At 32.7% G+C, this 27,388-nt stretch overlaps 4 protein-coding genes across 5 annotated transcripts; 2 read left to right on the top strand and 2 right to left on the bottom strand.

Moving 5' to 3' along the window:
• The first annotated feature begins 11 nt into the window (after positions 1 to 11).
• On the top strand, positions 12 to 2,741 carry LOC105254531 (phosphatidylinositol 4-kinase type 2-alpha). Of its 2 annotated transcripts, XR_889452.3 has the most exons (7): positions 12 to 863; positions 1,020 to 1,138; positions 1,255 to 1,747; positions 1,830 to 2,095; positions 2,187 to 2,326; positions 2,433 to 2,605; positions 2,666 to 2,741. XR_889452.3 is itself a non-coding variant. In XM_011263279.3 (6 exons), exons 1-6 carry the CDS (start codon positions 530 to 532, stop codon positions 2,524 to 2,526), a joined length of 1,446 nt encoding a protein of 481 aa, XP_011261581.1. In that variant the 5' UTR covers positions 12 to 529; the 3' UTR covers positions 2,527 to 2,704. The 2 variants fall into 2 exon arrangements, 1 of the variants encoding a protein (XP_011261581.1); XM_011263279.3 differs by having other exon boundaries at positions 2,433 to 2,704.
• Positions 2,742 to 2,962: 221 nt separating this feature from the next.
• Positions 2,963 to 7,986, top strand: LOC105254530 (stabilizer of axonemal microtubules 2). Its single transcript, XM_011263278.3, has 6 exons — positions 2,963 to 3,763; positions 4,023 to 4,291; positions 6,034 to 6,351; positions 6,750 to 6,999; positions 7,091 to 7,365; positions 7,625 to 7,986. The coding sequence occupies exons 1-6, from the start codon at positions 3,686 to 3,688 to the stop codon at positions 7,884 to 7,886; spliced, it is 1,452 nt and encodes a 483-aa protein (XP_011261580.1). The 5' UTR covers positions 2,963 to 3,685; the 3' UTR covers positions 7,887 to 7,986.
• Positions 7,987 to 10,721: 2,735 nt separating this feature from the next.
• Positions 10,722 to 21,140, bottom strand: LOC105254529 (signal transducer and activator of transcription 5B). Its single transcript, XM_011263277.3, has 10 exons — positions 20,727 to 21,140; positions 19,760 to 19,909; positions 18,548 to 18,701; positions 18,115 to 18,452; positions 17,668 to 17,811; positions 17,112 to 17,583; positions 15,398 to 16,064; positions 15,145 to 15,300; positions 14,830 to 15,061; positions 10,722 to 11,161 (listed from the first exon to the last, which is right to left on the bottom strand). The coding sequence occupies exons 2-10, from the start codon at positions 19,888 to 19,890 to the stop codon at positions 11,002 to 11,004; spliced, it is 2,454 nt and encodes an 817-aa protein (XP_011261579.1). The 5' UTR covers positions 19,891 to 19,909; positions 20,727 to 21,140; the 3' UTR covers positions 10,722 to 11,001.
• A 794-nt stretch (positions 21,141 to 21,934) lies between these two features.
• On the bottom strand, positions 21,935 to 24,639 carry LOC105254528 (major facilitator superfamily domain-containing protein 10). Its single transcript, XM_011263276.3, has 7 exons — positions 23,967 to 24,639; positions 23,586 to 23,848; positions 23,226 to 23,517; positions 22,750 to 22,970; positions 22,561 to 22,651; positions 22,282 to 22,419; positions 21,935 to 22,206 (listed from the first exon to the last, which is right to left on the bottom strand). The coding sequence occupies exons 1-7, from the start codon at positions 24,184 to 24,186 to the stop codon at positions 22,112 to 22,114; spliced, it is 1,320 nt and encodes a 439-aa protein (XP_011261578.1). The 5' UTR covers positions 24,187 to 24,639; the 3' UTR covers positions 21,935 to 22,111.
• Between the last annotated feature and the right edge of the window lie 2,749 nt (positions 24,640 to 27,388).

The following is a 27,388-nucleotide window of genomic DNA, read 5'->3' as shown; positions in this document are numbered from 1 at the left end:
TGACGTGAGATCCGAGTAGGATACCGCAGTATGTTGCACATGCACTGAAGGAAAAAGAGACTGTGGGAAAGGAGGAGAAGGAGAGAGACGGAAAAGTGCATACGCGTCGCGCAAGTATGGCGGTAATCCTATCAGCTGATAGCGTCCGTCGTTGGGATGACGGACCAGATTTTGGTTAATCGGATTAGATTATAGCAAGTACCCCTCCTCCATCGCCGTAGATGACCGCAGGTTGCGTGTGCTGCTATTTTACGCTACGTATCTACCAGTATATATGAATACGAATGACGCATAGACGCATAGGATGCTGATGCACCTCGCATACGAGACACTACGACACCAGGAAGGAACCGACAACAAGTCAGTCACGTCGTTGACAAGCGGTGGAGAATCCGCGGGAATGTCGCAAGGTGTAAACAGGACATCGTCGAGTCGGAAACTGAAAGGTTAAGAACCTCGACCTCGACTTGACTACGTTTGAGAGAGAAACCGCGAGAGCGAGTCCGCTTTGATCGCGGATCAATCTGTGATGAGCGACTCCGAACAGCGGCAATTGCACGTGCCTTATCGAGAGTACCACAGTCAGAACAATACCAGTCCCGCGGTCACTCTCGTGGAGACCGATGCGCTGGTGGATCTGTCCATCGGCAATCACCATCAGCGCCTATCGTCGCAGAACGAGCGACAGTCGCCGGCGGCGCCGCCGCCGCCACCGTCATCGGGGGACCTCCTACCCGACGTCGAATTCATTCCCGGTTTGAGCAACGACCAAACCCTAGCCATAGATTCCTCCGGGATCGACCGGGAGAGCCAGCCTCTCCTCGGTCGTTTGGAGCTCGACGTTACGTTCAACAGATTTCCAGGTTCGTCGAATTACGCCTCGGTTCTCCTAACGCAGTTATTCGCAGCTGTGTCCTCTTCTAGTGCACGTTCGATCGTGATTCATGATCTAGTGACGTTCCGAGAATCCGTGATAGTGTTACCTTGTACATGGTATTATATTTCTGTATGTATTGTAGATGATCCACAGTTCACGGAACTGGTGTGGCAGGCTGAGTGTGCAATAGACAATGGGGTTTATCCAGAGAGGATATACCAGGGTTCCAGTGGTAGTTATTTTGTCAAAAATCCTGCAGGGGTAAGGTTTATTTATTTCTCTAATCTTTTTGCGATAGTAAGGAAATTTAGACTCCATTGTAGCTTTCAATGGAGTCAGTGATGCAAGTGTCATTGATCTTGTACTGTTCTCATCAGAAAATAATAGGTGTATTCAAGCCAAAGGACGAGGAGCCCTATGGCAGATTGAATCCAAAGTGGACAAAATGGATGCACAAACTTTGCTGTCCTTGCTGCTTCGGCAGGAGCTGTCTCATTCCAAATCAAGGATACTTGAGCGAAGCGGGAGCCAGTCTGGTCGATCGTAAACTAGGCCTCGGCATCGTACCAAACACTAGAGTAGTGAAACTCGTCAGCGAGGTATTCAATTATCCACGTCTGGATCGTCAAAAGGCACGCATGAAACAGGCTATCATGGATCAGTTTCCTACAGTGGGATCGCATTTCAATCGTATTGGTTTGCCGCCAAAGGTCGGTTCCTTTCAAGTCTTCGTAGACGGTTACAAGGACGCTGACTATTGGCTGAGGCGATGGGAAAACGAATCCATGCCGGCGCACCTGAGTCGAGAATTTCAACTTCAATTCGAGCGGTTGGTTATTCTGGATTATATCATCAGGAATACAGACAGAGGTAAATTCGATTGAGCCGTTTGCACTTGCTATAAGTTATACGCATCTTATATACACGCAACGGGATAATCTCGCTCTCGTAGGTAACGACAACTGGCTGATCAAATATGATACTAGCGTCAGTAAAAATGGATCTGAGCAGGGTGAGGTGAAGATTGCAGCAATCGACAACGGCCTGGCTTTTCCTTTCAAGCATCCGGACTCTTGGCGGGCGTATCCTTATCATTGGGCATGGCTGACTCAGGCAAAACAACCGTTTAGCGAGGTCACGAGAGAACTAGTTCTGCCGCAACTCTCGGATCAGAACTTTGTACAGGATCTTTGCGACGATCTATATCAATTGTTCAAAGTAAGTTACATTTATTATTTTTAGAGATTATATCATGTGTATGTGTATGTCTCACACATGCAACAAAGTATAATTTGTTCATCTATTTCAGCAAGATAAGGGCTTTGATCGTCATCACTTTGATAGGCAAATGAGTGTGATGCGTGGTCAGATCTTGAATCTACAACAGGCCTTGAAAGACGCCAAAAGTCCTGTACAATTGGTACAAATGCCGGCTGTAATTGTGGAAAAGTATATATTCTTATTTATATGTTCATTGAAAAGTACAACAAATTATATTCTGTATTAATGCATAATGTGTTTGTTTGATAAAATTTCATACGCGTTATTTTATTAGGGCCAAAGGAAACGGCGCTCCTAGGTTGTTTTCGTTCTCTGACACGTTTACTCAGCGCTTCCAAAACAAGAGTCCATTCTTCTCCTGGTGTTGAAGATAGGAGTTGAATCAAGTGTTTGTGAATCAGTGTCAGTCAAATGATGGAACTGTCCCATGCGTCGCGCGAATAATGTGTAATTAATTATTTTTCTAAGTTTATTGTATTACACATTTCTACCTCTCTTTTATTTTAGTGCGACTGCAGATTAATCAAGAGGAGATGGTTATCACATTTAGGCTGTATTTATAATCTCTTTTTTTCCTCAGTTTTTGAGATATAAGATATTCGTACAACTATATATTGTATACAGTAAATACATATATATATATATATATAATGTTAAACCAAATTCTTTTAATGAAAAGAAAATGTAAATTAGGCGCGTTTAAAATTTAGGTATATATATATAACCCATGAACAAGGCATAAGCCAAGTTGCACGCTTTGAAATACATCTCTCGTGTCTTCCACATACACGTACACATTGTAGCTTGTGCCAATTGGTGAAAAGAATGCATAGATCAACGCCTAGAGAACAACTAATGTCATATAGCTACAACTTAGAAAAGTCGAGAAACAAAATATCTTATATTCTTTTACATTTGAAGATATACGATATTTTCCTTTTTTCATCTTTCATATAAAAATGTGACGTTAATTTGTCACATATAAGAGGTATCGATTATTAGATACTTTAAAACGCTGTATACAATTTTTTAAAGTTAAACTGTGATCTTTCATAACACATACATCGTGTCACACATATATTGGTGAACGGAAAAATTCCAAGTAGTTATAACGCTCTACCCATTAAGTACAAATTAAATTGCTACTGAAATACATGAACGAAATAGAGTTTCTAGCAATTTTTATAACATTGTATTCTTGCCTATTTTCTCTTTTATACAAACATCGTTTGGAGAAAAAAAAATCATACGCGATCATATTTGAATCTAAATTGATATCTCGAGGAAAAACTCGATGACTCGACGATAAATTTTTCCGGCGAGAATATCACGAACTTAGTTTCTATTCTATGTCAGACGTATTTTATTAGATTTTTTACAATGTTATAAAAATCTGACTCTACAAGATATATATTATTTTAAATATTTTGATATTACAATATCATTTTTATGTAGAAGATCATTAGTGCATCGTTCATTGCATACATATATGTGTATGGAAAGAAAAGGGAAATTTAAAGCTGCAATATGGAGGTTGTCGAATCTTGTTCGAAGAGGAAAGCCTTATCATCTGCCAAAACAATAAAGTGTCCATGCAAAGCTAAAGTAATGTTTATCTCATCTTGTAAACTGAATTATTTTCTAATGATTTTTATATACAATGAAATCCATTATCAATTGACACCTCACCTGCAGTATTAAACTTTTCATTATAATAATTTAATTAATAAGTTGTTTATTCAAAAGTCATTAATATATATTCATAATTTATAACTGCTACTGGTTATTATTATTGCATATTGTAATATAATATACAATTCATTATCTTATATTTATGATTATTAATATTCGTACGCGTATATAGTATGCCAAAAGGTACGTGCAGCCTCCGCGTGCAAAATCCTTTGCACCGGAGCGATTGTACAAGGTGCCGTCGAAACAATTCGAGACCAATACAACTTATCACTTATCGTATCTAAATGTGGATCAACGTTATGCACGTTCGCAACCGATTCGGCCTGTCCACAGTCTTCAGAAAAGTACCGGAAAATTTGTCGATGAGACAACTAATCAATTATCCTACAAGCCCGTGTGGCAGATTGTTAAAGCAGAGCCTATTATACCGAAACATAGGTAGGTAAGAAAAAAGGATAATCTTGGATCTCTTTGTGCCATTAATATATTTGCAGTATGTAAAAAAAGGAAATTATTTTTTATACGAGCGTGAATAAGAATGCCAAAATTATATTTTTTGTACTTTTTACGTAATTTTATACCTTTTACGTAATTTTATACTTTTTACGTAATTTTATATCTTTATTAACTAATAATCAACTAATTAATAATATAAGTTTAATTAATACTTATTAAACTTGTATAATAATTATTAACTAATTTAAGTATAAAGTCAAACAAAAAAATTATTAATTATCCCGATAGGAAAACATCTATAAAATTACATGACAAATCTAGCATAAAATTTGTGATTTGTTTTATATAGAAATTATATAGAAATATATAGATATTATATGGAATTATTAATTATATAGACATTATATAGATTTGAATTATATAGAAATATTTTAAAAAATAGATTTAAAAATATTCATCTTTTATAAAATATTAATAACTGTTTGCAATTAATTTCTAAATAGTATTTCAACAAAATAATAACAGTGAATCATTTGCTAGTGCAATTATGGAAAAATTTTTTGTAAAGTCATGATGTCATTATATTATGTAAAATGTTTTCACAATTTTCCTATCAGAGTAATAATAATTATATAATTAATTTTCTAAGCACAAATTAATAATAATTCTATTTTAATAATAATATTCTAAATAATAATAATTAATTCCTGACAATTTAATTACGTTAATAATTATTAATAACTTATAATAATTATTATAGGTTATTTTCAATAAGCTACAAATAAAAATAAAAGACAAAAATTATTACTTATTCACCAATTATTACTAATTATGATTAATATTATTAAAAAAACTGAAGTGTATTAATACCTGATATCTCTGATGTTTACTACTACAGGATATAATTATCTCCGGCGTTTCAATTCATGCTTTAACATATACTTTATTTGCGCAGGATATAATCATCTCTGACTTCTCAATATGCTTCGGCGTATAATTATGACGTTATTACGATTTCCATTATACTCACACACAAAGTTATCATTTTAATAAGTAAAATATAATTATTGTGTGCTATAATTTTGCTAATGTAAACGCGTGACTTCTCTTTTTACTTTAAGAACTTGTACTTATTAATCTATTGAAATAATTAAAATTGAAAAAAGACTTATACACAAACATACATATATAATAATTATAATTTATATGAATCTATAGTCTCTATAATCTATAATATAATCCATAATAATTAATAATAATAAATTATTATAAATTCTAATATAAAAATAAAAATAATGACACATAATTATTAATTATATAATTAATGATAATTATTCATAATTAGTTATTAATTAGTCAAATTATTAATTCTAATATAAAGATAAAAACAAAGTATATGCCAAAACATGTTGAGAAGCCGGAGATGATTATATCTTGCGGAGTATAGATATGAGTAGTATCATGTATTAAAATACTTCAGTTTTATTTTGCTATCATAGAAATTAATATTAACTTTCATAATTTTTATTATCTAAATTGAAGTCAGTATTTTAAATAAAAAGAGATTATATTATTTCAAGGTAAGTTATTAAAGAAAAATTATTAATAATTATTAATTATTGATTTATATAACTAATTAAGTTTTTATAACTTTGCAAATTATATTCCAACTTTTAACTTTACAAATTATATTCATCATTTATTATTTTTTTACTTATTGTTAGAACGACAGTTCGGGGTGTAATGGAAACCGTAACAACGGTTCGTCGCGATTATACGCCGAAACATGTCGAAAAACCAGAGATGATTATACCTTGCGGAAGTATCCGCACAAGTTCAGCGCCCTTAGATGACAAAACGATGATGAGATTATCATATATTTCTCCTGGCCCTGTAGAACCAGCAATTAATTTCAAGCCGATAATAAAATATCGTCCCTCGAGCCAGCCGCTACTTAGTGAGACAACGCAGAAATTAAGTTATCAACCTTTTATTGTTGATAAAAAGGAACCCTATCCCTGGATAGAGAAACGTACATATAAGTATGTACTGCACATAAATCTGAATATTATATATATTTTGTGATACTGATGATATATATAATAATAAATTAAAATACTGCTTTCAATTTAAACAATAAAAATTATTCTACATAACGTTTATTTGTGTTTTAAAAAATATTGCTTCAAATTTATAACTTTATTTATATATATAATATAATTAACATAACTCTAACTTTATTTATAATATAATTAACATAATTCTTGAGAATGTATAAAATAAAAATTAAATTCTATATAAATATAATATTATAATATAATATTATATAAAAATATATTTTCCTTGTCTGTACGCTTATTTTGTTCTCTCTTTCTTTTTATTATATGTGTATCTACTTATATAATATAAAAAACAAAATTAACATATTTATATTTTTAAGATCCCCGGATATTGCAATGTGCGGTAAAACCACTTATTCCGAGAGTTATATGGAGAATGATATGGTTTCGATGGAAAAACCTTTTCTTCCTACAGCGACATATATATTTCCTTACGGCGCCGAATTCGCGAATAAAACGATCTACAAGGAGAGCTATTTGCCGGGTGATGCAAAGCGTGTGGAACCGTTTATTCCCTGCAGCAGTATCTCTATTCCTGACGTAAAGATGTCTATCGATACGACCAACAAGGTGAGTTCTCTCATTATGCTTGGATAAAAACAAATAATAGTTTTTATTCTAGCGTGATTTTTATTCTCTAATGAGTCATGTCACCTTGCAGCTAAGCTATCAACAAGTCCATGCCGAGAGACGGAAGCCGTTTGTGCCGTCACGTTCTAAAGGTATAGCAGCTGGTAGAATGCAATCGGAGACAACAACTCGTTGCGAATATATAGCAAAAATGACGTCGCGTCCGGATCTTGTCATTCCAAGCGACAATATTCGCATCGTCGACGTACCATTTGAGGGAAACACGACCACCGGGTTGTCTTATGTAAAGCTCGACGCAATAAAACCTGTTTGCAGTTACAAGCCCGCAATTATGCAATATCGTAGGTAAGAAAAAGCGTGAAGATATACATAAGAATAGACACGAAGCGTGTTAAATCAAGTATGACTATAAACGACTAGTATAAAAAAATCTATCTGTCTATGATATAAAAAAGGAGACTTTTAGAAAAGACGAGAAGAATCTTTTTCCTCTCGAAAGAAGAAATCTTTTCATCTGGTCTAACTTAAATAAATGTTTTACCTATTTAGCCTATTCTGCGAATTGTCGCATCGATCCTGCAATATATTTTTATTTTGTTCGCAGACCGGAAATTAAAATAGACTCTGAAACGATAAATAAATTATCGTATCAACCATGGACGTCGAAATCTAAAGAAGAACTGCCGTGGGCCCAGAAGAGTAAATATCGGCCACCCGAACATCCCATGACCAGTGATACAGTCTATCACATGAGTTATCCCGCACCAGGTCGTTATATCGAAAACGATACGTGCGTAGAGTGCTTGTGTCCAATTGACGAGCAAGATGACACCTCTGCATCTATTCCAGCAACAGCAACATCTTAAACACTCTTGAATTAGATGCAATATATACTTGTTGATATTATACGTCGCTTTAATTCATTAACGATCTGTTTTGAAGACTTTATATATTAGATAAGTAAAATTATTTTAGAGAGAATAAAACGAAAGATTCATTAAATTTCTTTATATAAATTTTCTAAAAAAAAAAATCCACGTATGTTCTCTGAATATATTAAGGGTTTCCGAAAAGAAACATAGATAGTTATTTCAATTAGTATTAATTATGAAATTCTTTACATATGTTAAAAAAATTTTAATGAGTTAATATCAGAGATGAATAAAAAGTAAGATTAAACGGGTTTATATTTTCCTCTTCAAGAATCATATGGTGCGTAATTTTATTTCAACAATAAGTACTCAGCAATAAATAGCCATTATTTGATTTACAATGTATTTTATTGCGTACACATGCATGTTATGTCAAATTTATGTAGCAATGTAGTAAACAAGGAGATGTGCATACTAGTAATATAATAGTTATTTCTCGCTTAATCATTCTCGATAATAAAATAAACTCTAATCTTTGATAAAAAGATCAATAGATGATGATGTCTATATCTATTCGAAATACACATTTTCGTACACATATAATAATATAAGGACGACGTTGTATGTGTATTCCTATTTACACGACGGATTCATGTTTTACATTATGAATACATATATAATAATTGACAAATTTTCTGTTGATAAAATATATAAGATATGTATATATATATATATATATATATATATATATATATGTATATGTATATATATATATATATGTCTATGTGTATGTGTGTATAGGGAAGAAAATAGACTATAGTAAGTTAACTTTAAGCTTAAAATATATATGTATACGTGTGTTGAATCTGTTCTGTATACATCTCCTTATTCTTTATACATTCTCTCTCTTTTCTCTCTAAAAATTAGATTATTCGCTAAATAACGGATATGAATCTTCGCGAAGAATCGTCTTCTCGATAAAATCATACATATGTATATATAATAACCTAATATTGCATGATAATGCTTAAGATACAAAATAAAAACTAATTAAAAAAATGTTAAAACTTATCTTCTTAAACCTGTGGCTAACATTTGCCGAAAAATTTAAGAATACAAGGTTTAAAGAACTATATAAGGCACTTAAAAGATCGTATCAAATTGTACATTATTACAATGTAGTCTTCACGATTTGACCTGATCTTTCCAAAACTCAAGTAGAATACAATCACAAATCAAAGATTTTTAATTGAATGAAAATTTTTGTTTTCATTCGATATCCTTTTCAAATCCAAAACACACATTCAATTGTAACTTGACCATACCATCATGTATATGAAGATGATTGTCTATTTCTTTAATAACATCTCTTGTACTCTCAAAATCTCTTCGGTGAATATCTAGCTTCTATATATATATCTAATTCTTAAATATATTTAAATTTGAAGATGATAATAACTTTGTTTTTCTTCTCTAAAGACGTCTCTAAAAAAATCAATTTGCGACTATCAAACATCGTATGAATTATTATTAAAAAAAAAAAAAGAAAAGAAAAAATGAGTACATTTGATAGATTATCCGATAACATTTTTTTTCTACAAAACGATGTAAGCATTTAATAAAAATAATTCTTATATGTACATAAATTTATATATATGTATATGCCATACAATGTCTAGACATTAATTAAATCGCTATTCTTACATATAAGTGTGCAATTATATTTATAATTACACAAGCCCTCTTAACGCTTCGTATATCGTAGATAATAACAATCTTTGTACGTGGATTTCTTTATATCCTACAAGAATTTAAATTAGAGTTAAACGATCGTTAAATGATAAATGTTGGAGGTGACATGAAAAACTTAAGAGAAAACAAGATTCGATAAAATATCATCAAAACATCAACTGTAGTGCGAACACAAATAAGTAATTTTTGGTCGCTTTCTCACTAGTATAAATTCAATATATATATATAAGAAATAAAAGATTAGGAAAAGAAGCATTTGACCGAACATTGAAGAAGAGTCCCCTGCTTTTCGAATCAGAAAGTTGTATTTACAAAGAAAAGAATTCACACAGAATTTCTGTTCCAATAAAATATTGTGAAAAAATAAACGTAAGAAGATATTTTCATACAGTCATGCTATTAGCATGTTTTGTGCAGAGACCCTCAAAACCTTATTACACTTATGCACGATTTATTTATGTGCATGATCAACAAATATATATTACTATTTTATATAAATGTATAGTGATTCCCGATTGTAAATACATATTGTTCAGCCATTTTTTTATTAATAAGACACCGGGCTTATTTAATCTTCAATAATTGCTCATTTTTAGCATCAAAACTTAAACGTTTAAATAAACTAAATAATCGGCTGAAGCTTTAGAATCACTCACAGTCAAAAATCGAATCGTTTACTTACAATAGAATTAAGAATCGTATTTACAATCAAGAGTCTCTCACTATATATAAATATAGATATGCGTAGAACACGCTTCTAATTCTGGAATGATCGAATTCTTCTTTTATTTTGGAATCTTCCCTCAATTCTCCCACTCTAATGGCACATTGCAGAACGAAAATACCATCGTTCTGAGTCTTTCGCTAGCTTTCTCACTCTAAGCATGATTAGATGACGAATAGCGGGAGAATAGAACAAAAGAAAAATTCCAAATGATTCAAAATGAGATGAAATTCAGAATAAAGATGATTAAGAATAGCGAGGTTCTAATAATAATTCTTTGTTTTTTATAATTTTCTAAACATACAAGAAAGTCATTTCTTTCTTAATTATATGTATGTATGTGATGAATTTCATTATAAAAAAAAGAGAAAAAAATAATTAGTTAACATATTTCACTTTAGGATTACAACATTAATTCCCTCCTTGTGTTAAATAATTCGCGCATCACTGATGCACGAAAATTGATACAACAATGATATATATATTACTGTTGCATCAATTTTCATATAAATCATTTGTTTGTGTAAAACAACAGACGTAAACAGAGATCGAAGAAAGATAAAAATTGCGCTTTATGATAATCATCATTCGTCGGATCTTTGCCAAACGATAAAGATATATTTCGCATACCTCTTACTGCAGCTTATTAGCGTTGTACGATATGAAGTCAAAGTTGAAGCTATTCAACGGGTCCAAGATTGATTGGTTAAGATTATCATCAATTGGCTGCATCAGTTCCAAGTCCAAGTCCGAGCTTTGTCCGATGTTTGATTGGCCGAGACCCGGAGCATAACTATCACAGATCAAAACACATCCCCAATCACTGGCAATTCGCTGATAATAAATTATCACAAACTTAAAAATCTCTTTCTCTCTTTCATATTTCTTTTCTTCTTTTTTTTGAGAGAAGTGCGTGTGCATTTATCTAATATTTTTTTTTTCAAAAAGATGACCGATTACAGCCGGTATAGCCGGTACAACACGGCAAAAAGGGGAATACGAATCATAAGAGTCCCGTCCGAGCCGAAATAGTTAATAGATATCGGTCATATTCTCGAGAAAAGCAAAAGAGGAAGTCGTGCGAGTGGTTTGTTTTTTTCCTAAATTCCTTGCGACTTGTGCATAACACAAGGCAACAAAATGACGATACATGTATATTTCGATGAGTTTGCAAATAACGACTTTACTCAATTGCCAGCTGCGAGTGATTGGAGCTGTATTTCGCAGGATAGTATCAAATTTTTTCATTAGTGTTGTAGCGGCTCGCTCCGGCTTTCTCGGACACAATTGTTATACTAAGATTGATATTCACTTATCCCATTCGTGATAAATGTGCATTTTTTTCAACATACGAACGTTTACACTCGTACACTCTATATACACAACTATGAGTTAATAATACGCAAAAATTCGTAATACAAAAGCTATATATTATATATTAAGCTATAATAAGCTGTTGTATTCGAAAAATGAGTCATAGAAAAATACTTGGCAGTCGAAAAATTAATTACGCATTAATGATATTTTTGATTGATTCACAATTGAGATATATAATTGTATCATAAAAATTGTTAAGATTGAGATGTCTCGTATAACAATAGAGAAATATAATCGACTTTTTCTATTCTATGTACATACATACGTGATACGTCATACCAAAACTGAGCATTTCCTCTATTTTAAAACACTCTCTCAGACACTACTTTTATTAATGATATACAAATGAAAAAAAATGTCGTTAGAAGAAAACCGCTAATTTATAATAAAAAGAGATCTAGAGGAATATTAGAATAGAAAAGAAATCGATTGCAATCCGCAAAAAATAACTATCTATCTTTATAAAGATAAATTTAAGGAAAAAATGAGAATCAAAGAGATTAATGAGAATCAAACGCAGAAAACAGAGTGCGAATCATTATCTTGGATAAAGAGTGTGAATCATTATCTTGAAATAAATTATCTCTTCTTTAATTATTTAGATAAGCGTTTCGATCTCTTTTCGGATTATCTTTAGTAATTAAATAAATGAATATCATCCGGACAAACATTATAAAAATTAAAAATTGAATACATGTGTAATATGTTCAAAATCGTATATTCTTACGTCCAAACAATCTCAAAGATTTTGATAGAAAATATAAACGTGGCAAGTTTTTTTATCCAGTCATTAGATACAACACTTTATGGTCGCAACAATAAATCATTGCAAAAATATCATTATGTATAATAATGCTAAAGAAATATGCTTGTAAAGAAAATAGAGAAAGACAATAGGAACGAGAAGATGATATATAACAAAATCAAGACAGAAGGAAAAAGATAAAGAATATAATCGTCAAAGATGTTCTAATAACCTTTGACATGATACAGCTCTACACAAATCATACATATATAGATAGATGTTGATACATAGAGAGATGACGTACTGTTTTGATTATAAAGTATTGTATTTAGCGATACTGGAATCAATGAAAGACTTACGATGTGTTCCTTTTTATTAAAATTATTGAGATTGTTTAAAAGTCAAAGCATACGCGATTTGTAATATACTATGTATATCACATGTGTATATCATATTCAATTTTCAAGTTTGTAATGTTTTTCCTCTCTGTATGAGATATATTATTTTATTAATAATTACGAAAGATAATTTAAAAAGGAATTAAAACATTTATATCTGAATAGTTAAAGAAATTTGTTAAAGATTATTATTCACAATCTGATTTTTCTATACTTAACTTTTTTAGCCAGTTTTTTTTTGCTCTTATATTATTTATTAGGGCCCCACATTTTATTTTTTTATATAATAAATTTATTTAGAAAATTGAATTTTCTGTTATAATTCTATTTGCTTGTACAATATAGATATTATAGTTATTTGATACTAATATGTACATATATTAATGTCAAAAAATAAACAATAAAAATTCGAGTAAAAAACAGAGATCGAACTTTTAATACCAATTATAAAACTTAATGCATTAATCGCTAACAATATCTAAAGTTAAAATATAATTGTATATAAAGGCACTTATTTGTAATATTATAGAGAATATATATATATGTATACTCTTTTTTACGATCAAATACTACGACAGCATCAGTTTGATAAATTAATATTTAATTTAATATAAAGTCACGTTATGGCACATGCAAAAACGTAGCATTAACGCATAAACAATAAGCAAATTGATTTTAATTGCTTGATTCAACGATTTATTTACTGTTTACGGCTTGCTGCATTTTTATGTGTACCATTGATTTAATATAATGCCCTTTAATACTAAATTTATAGATAGTTGGTCCAATTACTGTGATTATTGGATAAAAATACTGGAACAATAAATGTACACATATATATCGTAGGAAAATATCACGAAAATTATCAAAAGGGAAAAAGATGAATATTAGCAAAATTTTTTAACATGATTGTCATGAATGACCGGACCATCCATATATTCACACGTATTTTGATAAGTTATTTTTTGAATTTACTTGCGTTCTTCTGATAAGACTAGCAAGGAATAATCCAGTATCGTTCAATATACATATACAGTATCATTCACAAAATCAATTAATATTGTATATTTTGATGCATATTGATTTCTTCTGTCGTAGCTGAATTATGAAACTAAATATATCATAAAAATGTCTACAAAAATTATCTGCATGCTCGTAGTCGTCATTACATTTCTCTACAAAGCTTTATGTAAAAAAATCTTTATGAAAAAAAAAAGAAATAATACTGATGATTTTTATTCATAGTAGGAGATCCAGAAATATGCAAAGTGTGAGCTAGTTATAAGGAATGTTTATAATTCTTATTCTTTTTGAATTTAGTAATTGTGTTTTTAAATAAGTTCATATACATCTTTGTCCTCAATACTTATATTCGATAGAACATTCAATAGTCACATTCGTATTTTGCATATTCTGATACACATATAAAATGCACCTTAATAAAATAAAATAAAACAAAAAATAAATTTTTCAAAATTTTTGTCAAAATAAAAATAATTTATAAACAAAATTTAACAAACAATATAAATTTAATTATACTACACATTTTTGGAGCTGCGATTCAAATTTTTCTATCTTAAATTATAATTCACAAAATACAAGTAATGCACAGCATCCGAAAAATCGTACCACAAACATCAAAAAGAAATGCAAGAAAAAATATAGAATATCTTTTCTATTATCCGAATAAAGAAAACTAAAGAAAAATGATTTTTCTCGAAAATTATATGATTAATAAAAAATCTGCTATACTTTTATTTGATTTATCGAACATGTTATATAATCTGAGATTCGTTTTTTTTTTCAAAAAAATAATGAGATATGAATGCACTTCAACGAGCATATCTAGACATCTACACGTCTTAGTATTAGATTATCAATATGAGTCAATTTGAAAGATTTAATCAAGATTGTCGATTGGATATCATCCAAGGGACTGACCTTGATGCTACAGAGGCGGTGTCCCTTACAGAAGGATCGGGGCTGTGCGTTTGAAACATGGTTTGCGGGGTGGCAGGATAGCTTTCACTTGGTCTAGTTTGGATGTTGTTATTTACGCTCGCTATGGAGGAATGAGACGGCGTTTGTCCACCGAAACCGAGCGCGCTCAAAGCTGGCACTTGTGTTACTAATTGCGGCTTGATGTATCCATTAGGGTTCGTCGATGTTTGCTCTAAGAAAATCAATTAATTATTACTGATTGACTCACTCAATAATAGATTATATTAATTAGTTCATTCAAAATTCGATCCTTACCACTAACTGGAGTAGTGTATTTGTTAAAAACCTCTATTTTATTAAGAGTTGGATAGAGATATTTCAAGTGATGTAGATCGAAAAGGCGATCCGCCAAGCTACGAATAGCGAAATCTTTGCCCGTAAATGGCTGCAGCATAAAAATTTCTTTATTATCTGGAAAAACATTAAGATATAAGAAATTAATGATATGACATCTCAATATAAAGATCACATATAATATAATACTTTGATTTTTGTTTCGATATTTTACCTCCAACCCATGCGATAGTAATACCACCGAGTTCAGAATCGGAAAATCGCATCAAAAAAGTGCCCGATTCATAATCAGCTAGTATTTCTTCCGCTTGTTTCTTCCGAATGAATCCAAGAATACATCCGTCTATCCATGGATTTTTTAAATGTTCCCTGGTCAACTTCATGATAGCATAGAACCATTCCCAAAAAGTAAAGCTTCTCTCGGGCAATGGTTCCTTACAAAACTGAGCCCAGCTCAGTAGTGTATTCGAGTAATCTTGCGGTACAGTACCGCGAAATGCCTTTTCCGCAAGAAATTTAAGATGCTCCGGGGTCAAAGCGCGACCGGTAGCCGAGCGAAACTTCATGTCTAGAGCTTCTGCAACTTGTCGCCATTGTACTTTGTCGGGTACGAGAAACGGCACTCTACCTGCTTCAGAGAAAGCATTGTCCCAAGTAACTGTGGCCCAAGCATGCGGTTCTTGATTTCCATGTACAATTACAACTACGGGCAGACTCAGCGTCCAAACTTGAAATACTAATTCGCCGCCGCCAATAGTAAATTGCGATTGAAATAACAACGAGAATTTCTCATCCATTACAGATTCTGTGCCTTTTTTTTCAGCTCGCTTAATCTTCTTCAACTGCATGTTGCGAAAGCTCACCGAAAGTTGTCCAGCTGTCTATACAAAATAGCATTACAAAAATGTAATATTTTTAATTACATGACTAACGAATTAAGTAGTTGCTTTATATTATTCAAGATGTCTACTTATATCTTGTAAAAAAATTTCCTAGTCTTCCAAGTGTTTTTATTTAAAATTCTAGATAAAGAGAATATTCTGAAGATTTTGTTATGCAATTATTTAATCTATTAAAATCTATTAAAGTAAAACTTTTTATTGTATGTGTTTTCTAATATTTTTTTATTTATATAAAAGAAAAACACAGAGCCATTTAAGCTTTAAGTGTTTTGCATTTCTGCAAATATACCGTAAAAAAATTGAATAGTTTTCATTGAATTGAATAGTTTTCAGATATTTCATTTTTTTTAAATTCTCTAATAAAATTCTATAAGAATTCTATGAAATTCCCTGATTTTCCTAAAAAAAATTCGTGAAAATTCCAGGTTTTCCACATATCTAGAGCATGCTATTATTCGCCAAAAAAAACCATAAATAGATCTTGTTAAACCGAACCAAAAAGTCATATACTATTTTGAAAACCATCACGTAAAATTTCGAGATATTAATTAAAGAAGATCGACCAATCCGTGCAAGTATAAGCGGCGGGTGGGGCACTCTCCAAAACATGATGGCGGCGTACAGCACTTCAGCATTGCGTTGATGAGTAAGCCCCGCCTACTGCTTCGCCGCGCGCTTAGGCTGCGTTCGTTTTGACGCTTTTAGCGCTGAAACCATCGCTTTATCTTTGTTTGATATTCAATGTGCAATAAAGACAGAATGATGCTTATGAGCGTGCAAAGCGTTGAGCATGCAGCCTTGTATCAAGTTACAGTGGGACGGCTTTTCTCGCCACGTGCTTATTGGCCGATCTTCTTTAATTAATATCTCGAAATTTTACGTGGTGATTTTCAAAATGATATTACTTTTTAGTTTGGTTTAATGAAATCTACTTATGGTTTTTTTTTGGCGGATAATAGCACAGACGCCCTGTATATATAACATCAAATTTATAATATAAATTTAATATTAAATATTCTCACAAACCTGATGATATTCCATCGAACCAGTGTTATTTAAAATCTCGCCGCTGGCGTCGCCGTTTTTCATTTTATCGTTTTTCAGCAAAGCATTCGCTTGCAATTCGCTGATTATACTTGCTTTTACTTGCGGCGGTGTCATATGAACATTCAATTTGGTACCAACAAGAAGGCGAACTGTGCTTGTGAAACGAGTATTGGTCTTCATGACTTGCGGCGGTTGTTTCTCAATGATAAAAGTACTCGTGACTAACGAACTGAGTAATTGTGTAATTTGAGAGTTTAAAGTTGGAAAAATATTCTGTAGCATCGTCTGTGGTTCGAATGGTTGGAACTTGCTCTTCAAACGTTCCCCGTCTTTGATGTGTTGTCGAGTTGTCCAGATTATATCAGCAAGATTCTCGCACCAGTTCTGAATGAGGTCCAAATTACTGGTAAAAGTTGCTCCATTGCCCGCTAACTGTTGATCTCTCTTCCAACTGAGAGAAATATTAAAATCATATCAAAATTTGACAAAATAAATATATATAAACATATATATTTTGTACGTGTTAACATTTTACCTGATAAGTTCCTCATCGAGGATTCTTGATTGTAACATACTCAACCTATGAATTGTATCTTTCATCTTATCAACAGATTCCACACGTAAGTTGAATATATAAGCTATTTTATTATTCAATGATTGTTCTCCATGTTCTTTTTGTCTGTAATTTAAATAATATATCTACATTCACCCGCAAAAAAAAACAGGCCACTAAATTTTAATATAATTTTTTAACATCTTTCAATAGTAAAAAAATCATTGTATTGAGATGAAATAAAGTTCAAAGCTTGAACATTCCTCTTAAAAACCAAAAAAAAAAACCAAATTTGAAAGATATTAAGAAATTGTGCTAAAATTTAGTAGCCCGTTTTTTTCGCGGGCAAGTGTATCTAATAAAAGTAATAATAAAATTTATAACAAATACTTTGCAAAATCTTTTGACAGAGTAACTGGATTATCTTACCTTTTGAGTTGTTTTTTCTCTGATTCTAAATTTTGATGATTCTGTGAAAGAAGTTGTTGCAAATTAACGGTCACCTTTGTGCAGTCATGATAAAGGAGAGCAAAAGCTTCTTGCTGTTCTTCAATCATTCGTATAAAGTTCGCATTCGCATTCACATTTTGCCGCAAAATTCCAAACTGTTGTTTTATTTCTGTGCCTGAATTGTTTATTATACTCATCTTATCATTAGTCATGAATGTATTACCTAAATTTTCAACTTGTGCTACAAGTTTCATCTCTGCTCCTAAGCAATATCTAATTGTATGAAACAGCCTCATTGGATCTTCGCCATATTTTTGCTGTAATATAAGTATAATCATTTAAGAGCATCTCGATTTGGTTAAATTACAAAATGTAACACAAGATGATATAAAAAAAGATATATATAACTTACACGAAATAGTTTAGCAGCCTCCATCAACTTTAATTTTGTCAAAAACATTTCTCCGCTTTGTATATTATTTGCTTTTGTTTCTAATTCTTGAATCAGAGCTCCAATTAGATCAGATATATACTGTTCATTATGTATATTCGATTCTACAATATTCCTAAAATATAATTACTACATTAATTTAAAAAATAAAATTAAAAATTTTATAAAGATAAATAAATGTTAAAATTAAATATTAAAATGTATGTATATGTGTACAATACAAACTAAATAGAATAATTCATTTTTTTATTAAAATTGAAAGTTGTAGTAATATCAATATGTAAGATATTTAAGATATTTTAATATATATATCATGTATACATACATATATACATAGTATACAGTTACATACAAATATAAATATATTAATATAGTATATAGTATATAATATATATGTATATAGTATAAATTAATATATAAATTGTATATATCAGTGTAATATGTCAATTTACTGTTTGGCAGGTGTAAATAAGAAATGATACGAAGAAAAGAAGGCTGCAATACACGATAATACAGATGGATATGTGTGTGTATAAAAAGAGAGAAATATAAAAGATAGGAAGGTTGACAAAGATGAGATAACAAATGTAGTACAAGAATATAAAAGGACTACTACCTAAATATCTCTAAAGAAAAGATAGAAGGAAAACAGGTGGAAAAGGGTAACAAGTTTCAAAGTGGGAATGAAATGAGGGAGAGTAGATCAGTTTCAAAGTGCTGAATTTCCAAGTGTATTTAAAAATGATTTCTGTAAAATAAACATGCATATTCAATATTTTATTGTTTAAATATTGGCTAGCTCTATATATATAGCCAATATTTAAACAATAAAATATTGAATATGCATGTTTATTTTATTTTAGAAATCATTTGTATATATATATATATATATATATATATATATATATATATTTATTTATCTTTTGTATTTTATCTATATTCCAAAAAAATATGGAAATTCTCAGCTGTTGTCTTGTACTTGGATAAATCAAGGAATATTTATGGAATTTGATTAGAATTTAGAAAATATAAAAAAATTCTCTGGTCATTTTGCTGTTATATTGTAAGTAATCAAAAAATTAAACAAAAGTTATGCGTTTCAAATATATTTCTCAGGTTTTCTAAGGAATACATCCTCTGTATATAAATTTAATGTTTATAGTCTATACTTACAATAATTTTTCTTCTATCCATACTGACAAATAATGCCGTACTTCAATTGGAAATGTATTCTCTGCATACACAGCACGTATTTCTTCAAGTAAATCTTCCGGCAATTGTTGTGCTCTCGCCCACAACGACATACTTTATAGTAATATTAATCTGTGTTTAAAAAGAATAACTATTATGTTACATCAATTAAGTAATTTATTTTTGTTATATACACAAATATAGTCTTGTCATTTAGTGTTTGAAAGTTATACAAGATAAAATGTAATAATAAATGTAATACTAAGAAAGCTTTAAACAAACACTGTCCAAACTGTAATTAATTTATGTTAGCATCAAATTGAAAAGTTGCAGTTCAGTGTAAAATTTGGCTCACTATTTTGAAAAAGAAAGAAAATATGTATAAGTACAATTGTTTGACTCCAATGAAAAACGAATAGCATTTTTATTCATCCTCGAGCAAAATTGCAAGCGAAATACTGAGAAAAAAAAAGTAAAAAAAGAACGGAAAAAAGAAAGAAACGAAGAAAAGACTCGGGAATCTAAACGTGATTTATCATTCGTCTCATGTTCATCGGGATGGAGGCACGTCGGCGCGCGAAGTTCGCGATAGATGCTTGCTGCGTACGAGAATATCTGCTCCGAGAGGAGCGCTCGGAGATGCGCAAAACTTTGACGCGCGCATTTCACGCGATGCGGGATTCGAGATTCGGGCAGAATCGCTCGGGGCTCGTGAAAATTCGCGGCAATCGGGCATGTCGCGTGCGTAAACTCGCTCTTTCCTAAAGGGGAAGGGAAAAAAATCGCGTAAAACGCAGATAGATAAGAGGGAACGGAGCGGAAGCAGCAGAAGCGAGAAGGGAAGGAGGGAGGAAATAAAAAAGGAAGATGGAGAAGAGACGGAGCGAGCGAGGAGCTGGCGATGACTATCGCCAATTATTCTAGAAGTTGACGGACTTTATCCGCTCACCTTCTCGCTTCGATTTCGTAATAATCTCCGGCGGAGAGGTAACACGCAATTGCGTGTTCGCCACTGCCGCCACTACCGCAGGTCGATGTCTTCCGCCTCCGTCGTCGTAGTCGCCGCCTGATGTCTCCTCTCTTCCTGGTACTCGTCCTGCTGCTTTCGACGAAATGAACTCGCTTAGGCAATGACGTCGGTTAACCCCCAAGTAATCACGAAGCAACTTGGTAATTAGGGGAGGCGGTCACTTTCGCGCCCGCATTCATCCGCATCCATCAATAAGGTGCTCGGAAACACGTCCCTTCTCCTACAAGTTGTCCTTACCACGACGTCGTTCTCCAATCTCCGATGTCAGTTCTCGTTCTCCAATCGTTTTTCACGCTCGCGAAGCGCTGCGCCCGACAGGCGACGTGGGTGATGACAAAATGAACGGAGCCGACAAATTCCCGGAATCCTACTACCGTAAATGGCGCCGGTGGAGGGGTAATCGAGGAGTGGGTTGACCACGTGATCTACGGGAACATGCGCACTTGGCACGCGGACGTGATTTATCGATAAACAGCGACGACAGGTCAGTTCCTCTCGGCCGCTGTCTCTGTTTCTCTTCGCTTCTTCCTACTCCTTTCTGCGCAGAAACCGAGGGCTGCGTTTACGCTTGACGCGCAATCGGAGTCGCGAAGCGTTCGATTGGCTCATTAGTGCGAAAAAAAAGACTCTCTACCCCTTCCATTCTAACTGGTCAATTAAACGCTTCGAAACTTCCGTAGCGTTGAACGGAGCACATTCTGACAATGAGATAAATCGACTATCAGCGCGCGCACGGTGAATTAATTCCAGGTAAGGACAAGATTATCGACGTATCATTCATTGATAAATCACGACGGTGGGATTCCGCTCTTCTGCGCAATTCGTGTAAATATCAGTCTAATTTAGCTTTCAGGTTCCGGAAGATGTAAAAAGTATAATTACAATAAATAGATCTTGAAAATTAAATCGAATGTAACATTTATATAATACATATATAATAACAAGTTATGTATGAAATATATTTGTATATAATAATTTTATAAAAACTTTTTTTATAACTTTACATATAAAATCATATATGTGTAAATATATATAAATATCTATTTTTCATTCAAAATGAAAAAATATAAATGTAATATCCACTAAGAGTGTGATGTCCATTAATTAATTAATAATAGTATAATTATAATTTATATATTACTATTATAGCTACTATGTAGCTACTATTGTATTACTATGTAGCTACTATATATTATCTTTAAAAGGCAGCAGAGGCAATAATATATAATAAAAATACTGTCGGTCAAATAGGAATTATTTAAGATAAAAAGACATGATGAAATTCTATTTGATTTCGTCAAATATTATAGAGTATGCATGCCATGCAAAATGAGCGGCGGTAATATGAGAAATAGAGCGCCGATTAGATAGGTCAAGGTACTTCCAATACACCAAAATGCTGCAATAGAAACTTAAATGCATTCGAGAAAACGAAATCGATGAAATAGAAACATTTTCGCGCGAATTTCTATACCTGAAGATGCAACGATAGGTCCGCAAGCACGAGCTAACGCACCGAGAGAGCGAAATGTACCAGTAATTACACCTTTTTGATGTTCAGGTCCAATACGCGTTACTAGAGTCATCATACAAGTAACAACCATGGCAGTAGCTGAAATAAAAATAGTAAAATAATAATTATTGTGAGATGTATTATTGCGTATCGCGTGCTTAGCGATAAATTAATAATAAATTCGAGTAACTTGTGTGATACAGACAAATAAATAGATAAATAAATAAACATAATGCTCACAAACTGCAAAAAGAAAAATCCCGACACACAAAATCGGTACACCAGTAGCGATACCGATACATATAAATGCAGGAATTATTAGCCACAAACCCTAAAATAACAAAAACAATTTATAATAAAAAAATATTATTTGTAATATTTAAAAATGAAAAATTTACAGAAATGATTGTATAAATTAGAGTTTTCTACCAGTTCACTGATGGCTTTCGTTCTGTTTGGGGGGATATGTCGCACCCAACCACCTTGTAAGATTGCCATGATCAATCCAATTCCAAGAAACATCCAGCCCTGTTCCATGCTTGTAAATCCAAATGTATGATGGGTCAAGAATGTCAGAGTGAATTCTAAGCCACTATAGATAAACAGATATATAAAATATGTTCGACCCAATATTTTCAAATCTTGCTGATCTGAAAATTATACAATTATTCTAAATAATATTAATAATAATTAAATAATTATTAATAATTATTTAACTAGTAACAATAATTATTAAAGCTTAGAATTCTTATACTATTTGTATAATTGAGATGCGACAAATATATAAATGTTACAAATCAATTGATAAATGTTATAAAAATATTAATAACATTATTGTGCTCTGCTATGAAATATGTACAAGGATACATATGGTATAAGTTGTTTTTTATACCAGAAATATATACCTTGTTGACTCAAGCTGGACACTCCATTAAATTCAAAGAGATCAATAGGATTAATGTATGAAATTGCCCCAGATAATCCTTTTCCCAAAGTGGTTGCTCTATGTTTTAATTGTAGACTCTCTTCGAGATAATAAGCAACGAAAAATAAGTCACTTAAAGCCAGGAAAAATGCGAATAAGGCCGGTATCACATACCATGTGCCTTCCCTATTACCACTCGAGATCCAAGCAAAAAATGCTCCTATCATTGGTCCCACTACAAAACCTATGGAAAAAGCTATTCCCACAAGCGCCTGCAAAAAGCAAAAGAAAATAATTTAAGTAAATGGTATTAATTTTATATTTATTTATTGTTTTTTACCATTGCCTTTCCTCTTGTTTTTGGAGAAGTAACATCACTGATAATAGCCATGGATAGACTGATGTTTCCTTTACTGATACCACCTACGAATCTTGCCAATACAAATATACCAAAATTTGTGGAAAATGCCCACAATAGATATGATAGTGAAATGCCTGTGAGACATAAAAGCATTAGAGGTTTTCGTCCATAAATGTCAGATAGTGCTCCTATGATCGGCGATCCAAGAAATTGCAAGAAGGAATACATAGAGCCTAGAAAACCTGTAATAAAATTGGTATTTTACATCATATTTAATATCTCACAAAAAAATATGATTTTTAAATAAACATATATTACTTTACAGATTGCTTTTGAATAAAAATTTCTTGTGTTACCAACCTCCATACAGAACTGTACTGACTTTATCTGGCGCATCAAAAAATACTTGTATGCTCTTTATATAGTTAAAAATAGTAGAATATAATCCATGTCCATTTTCTATATCTTTGTAATGATCCAACAGAGCTGGTAACAGTGGTAGTATCATTGTAAATGCTAGGAGGTCCAGCAACAAAGATAGAAACACCACTCGCACTATATTATTTTTGGTTTCATTCATATTTGTTAATATTCAATATATTGTATATATATTTATTTTATAAATTGTATATAAATTTCATGTATATAAAAAACGATTTTTTTAAAGATTTATGAATCGTTCGTGTCTGAATAGAAACGAGTTTCGATGACAAACTGTTACGCAAATTTATCTAGGATTTCCCGAAGGTCTCAGGAAGTAGATTATGCTGTAATTTGCGAAATGATGACAGATGCTCTCGCGAACTTGAGTGGCACACTTGTTGTTGACTACATATTTAACAAACATTGTAATTTGACGTTTCTCAAGTATGAATCTTGCCCTATATGGAACATGGGACGCGAGAAAATAACGCTTTCTGGTCCTGTCATCGCGACACGAGATTGGCAACACAGATTCGTGTCGCCCAAAAGAGAAAGGCTCTAATCAATTGCACAACATCAGCATCCCGTTAGACACATGTACGTTATATACATTTAAACGTCCTGCAAATCTGTTGATAACATTGGATCAGGAATCTTGCGTAACTACGGTGAGTAAAGTAGGTAACGTCTATATCTAACGTCGATAAGTATTATTCATGTTTTTCCATCCGTCCGATGTCTCTTAATTCAATCTCAACGATTGGGTGAAATGAAAAAAATTCCAATTATATATCGATCTGCAAAAGTGCGGGAGAACCGCATCGCATCGTCGAAAGAACACGCCATGGTATTTTTCTGGATCTTCCTGGAATTTTCACCATTCACAGGTATTAAAAAAAAAATCTGTGACGAGGAAAGGGGGCTCATTTAGGGTGAAAATCTCGGCGGAAAAGGTGATTTTTTTTTAACGGAGCGAGTCGACGCCGCTTCGCTAAAATCCGAGATCGTTATATTGTTTTATATTTGCCAGTGAAGCGAAAAATAGCCGTCGAACGGGCGCACCCAGCAGGAGCATTATGTGCGTTTCGACTTCCGGTAGCGCGCCAACGCTTCGCTCACTCACACACACACACACACACGTGGGCACACATACGCACGTGGGCATCTCGCGCGCGCGCGCGCGCGGACAGACCTACTTCCTCCTCGCTCTCGAGACGCGAACAAAGCTTTTTCAAAACTCGTCCCGAACTGTAACATCGCCTGGTCGCGCGAGCGATCGTTTCTAATACACGATGCTGCAATTCAATACTCTGGACGCTATTTTCCCTGTCCTCCGTCGCTCTTTGACCACGATGCACGTCTCCTGCAAGATTCTCTCTCTTTCTCTATCTCTCTCACCGCGCGTTGCATATGCACGTGGAAATACGAGTTACGCGACGCGGCGGAAGGGAAAAAATCGAAGCGTGAGAAACGGTCCGCGTGCGATTGATCGGAGAATGCGGTTCTCTTTAGAAAAAATAAAAGGATTCCGCCGCGACGAAAAAGGGGAACCGTCTTCGAGAAGACGGATAAATCCCGAGCGATAACGTGCTTATCATCGATAATCCGTCTCTTTGTATTACATTATGTAATTTTTGTATTATACAGGGTGTCTGGAAAAGTAAGATCAATCGAATTGGAGGTGAAAGAGGAGCATGAGTAGAACACATAATGTAAATAAATTTTTTTCGTATTCGCTATGGTTTAGAAAATACAGCGCTTTATAGGGGTGCATAAAAAATGTTGAAATCCCTTAACATTTCGAAAAGTACGCATTTTCGAGAAAAATGTTTTATACGAAAATTGTAGGGTTTTAAGTGTAGCATTACACAGAAAAATTAATATGACTTTTCGAAATATTAAGGTGTTTCAACACTTTTTATGCATCCCTATAAAGCGTTGTATTTTCTAAACCATAGCGAACACGAAAAAAATTTATTTACATTATGTGTTCTACTCATGCTCCTCTTTCACCTCCTATTCGATTGACCTTACCTTTCCAGACCTTTCCACACCCTGTATAATTATTATCACCCATGCAACACAGAATATTGCAGAAATATTATTAACATTGCAGCAGTATTGCAATATTGCCGCAATATTACTGCAATATTCTATGCTGTATGGACATATATATAATTAAATATTATATTATCTTAAATAAATTAAATAAATTAAGTCCATATATATCTGCAAAATTAAGATAATAGCCGATTATTTCGATCGATCGCGCAAATATAATATTTTAAATGTGAATATCCCTCTCGCACGTGATAATAAAATAAAATTAATTGAATAAAGAGACAAGAAAGGGGAAACGCGAATGGAGAAAATTTGTAGAATTTTCGAACCATACTTTGAATTAAATATAATTGATTAGATGCGATTTATCATCGAAATTCTGCGCTTCATTCTGTAGGAAATCGTGACGTTTAACGAATAGGCCTGGCCTCTCTACGTGTCGAGCAGGTGGCATGGCACGGCACGAGGAGCAGCGCGGCGTCGTTGGTACCCGCGGTCAAAATTTAAGCAAGGGATCGGGCGCTTGCCATCTGTAGGCTCCTGCCTACCGTGCAAAGGTCCATACGGTGCATTGACGGTGGTACCCTGGCCATCTTGCCGTTGCCCCTCGAGATTTTCGAATAACATAAAGCGATAAGGGTCGGAATTGTAGGTTTTTCGATGTAACTGTGATTATTCGATACAAGTTTCATCGTTTATTAATAATTCGCTGTGAAAAGTCACGAAGTAACAATAGTACCTGTCACGTGTAATTTTTTTTTGGATAATAATTAATGTTATATTACGCAATTTATTTCACATAGTATTTTTTCGTGTCTAAATTTTAATGGAAATTTCACGTGAAATTTATATTTTGTACTTAAAATATACTCGATATACTTAATTTCGTCCCTTGGTTTAAAAAATATTCTTAAAAATATAAGCTTCATGATTACTGCATATAGTTGAGCCTGCGAACGAAAAGGGGCACGCGCCGATGACATTGAGCAGGTGTTGACATTGAACAAGCTTCACTCACCCCATGCTTTTCCTGCGTTTTCTCGATATCGTTCGATGTCGTTTTTTATTTCGAGCACATGGGACGGTTTTACTTTACTATTCTTTAATAACGTCGACTTGAGATAAACATTTTCATAGTTTTATATTTTTTATATAATTCCTTAGAGATATTTTTAGAAGATGCGAACCTTTTGTAAAATAACCTTGTATAAAATAGTACCGACTCACCCATAATAATGGTTTATTGCCAAGGGAGTCCGAAAACTAAAACTTGACAATAGTATCGGTTACGGTAACTT

The sequence above is a fragment of the Camponotus floridanus genome, unplaced genomic scaffold (assembly GCF_003227725.1).
Source record: "Camponotus floridanus strain SB8 unplaced genomic scaffold, Cflo_v7.5 scaffold1, whole genome shotgun sequence".
In the NCBI taxonomy this organism is placed as follows: Eukaryota; Metazoa; Arthropoda; class Insecta; order Hymenoptera; family Formicidae; genus Camponotus; species Camponotus floridanus.
This window is presented reverse-complemented; position numbering and strand designations above follow the sequence as displayed.

Coding starts and splice junctions, on each gene's coding strand:
- LOC105254531 (XM_011263279.3), top strand. CDS start 530: ATGAGCGACTCCGAACAGCGGCAATTGCACGTGCCTTATCGAGAGTAC. Junction 1,139..1,254: donor TTGTCAAAAATCCTGCAGGG/GTAAGGTTTATT, acceptor TGTTCTCATCAG/AAAATAATAGGTGTATTCAA. Junction 2,096..2,186: donor ATCTATATCAATTGTTCAAA/GTAAGTTACATT, acceptor CATCTATTTCAG/CAAGATAAGGGCTTTGATCG.
- LOC105254530 (XM_011263278.3), top strand. CDS start 3,686: ATGGAGGTTGTCGAATCTTGTTCGAAGAGGAAAGCCTTATCATCTGCC. Junction 3,764..4,022: donor AGTGTCCATGCAAAGCTAAA/GTAATGTTTATC, acceptor ACGCGTATATAG/TATGCCAAAAGGTACGTGCA. Junction 7,366..7,624: donor GCAATTATGCAATATCGTAG/GTAAGAAAAAGC, acceptor TTTTGTTCGCAG/ACCGGAAATTAAAATAGACT.
- LOC105254529 (XM_011263277.3), bottom strand. CDS start 19,890: ATGTCGTTGTGGGCGAGAGCACAACAATTGCCGGAAGATTTACTTGAA. Junction 16,065..17,111: donor GTTCGATGGAATATCATCAG/GTTTGTGAGAAT, acceptor TATTTTGTATAG/ACAGCTGGACAACTTTCGGT. Junction 11,162..14,829: donor ACCGCCTCTGTAGCATCAAG/GTCAGTCCCTTG, acceptor GATCTGTGATAG/TTATGCTCCGGGTCTCGGCC.
- LOC105254528 (XM_011263276.3), bottom strand. CDS start 24,186: ATGAATGAAACCAAAAATAATATAGTGCGAGTGGTGTTTCTATCTTTG. Junction 22,652..22,749: donor CGAAAGCCATCAGTGAACTG/GTAGAAAACTCT, acceptor TTGTTATTTTAG/GGTTTGTGGCTAATAATTCC. Junction 22,207..22,281: donor ACCTATCGTTGCATCTTCAG/GTATAGAAATTC, acceptor TTTCTATTGCAG/CATTTTGGTGTATTGGAAGT.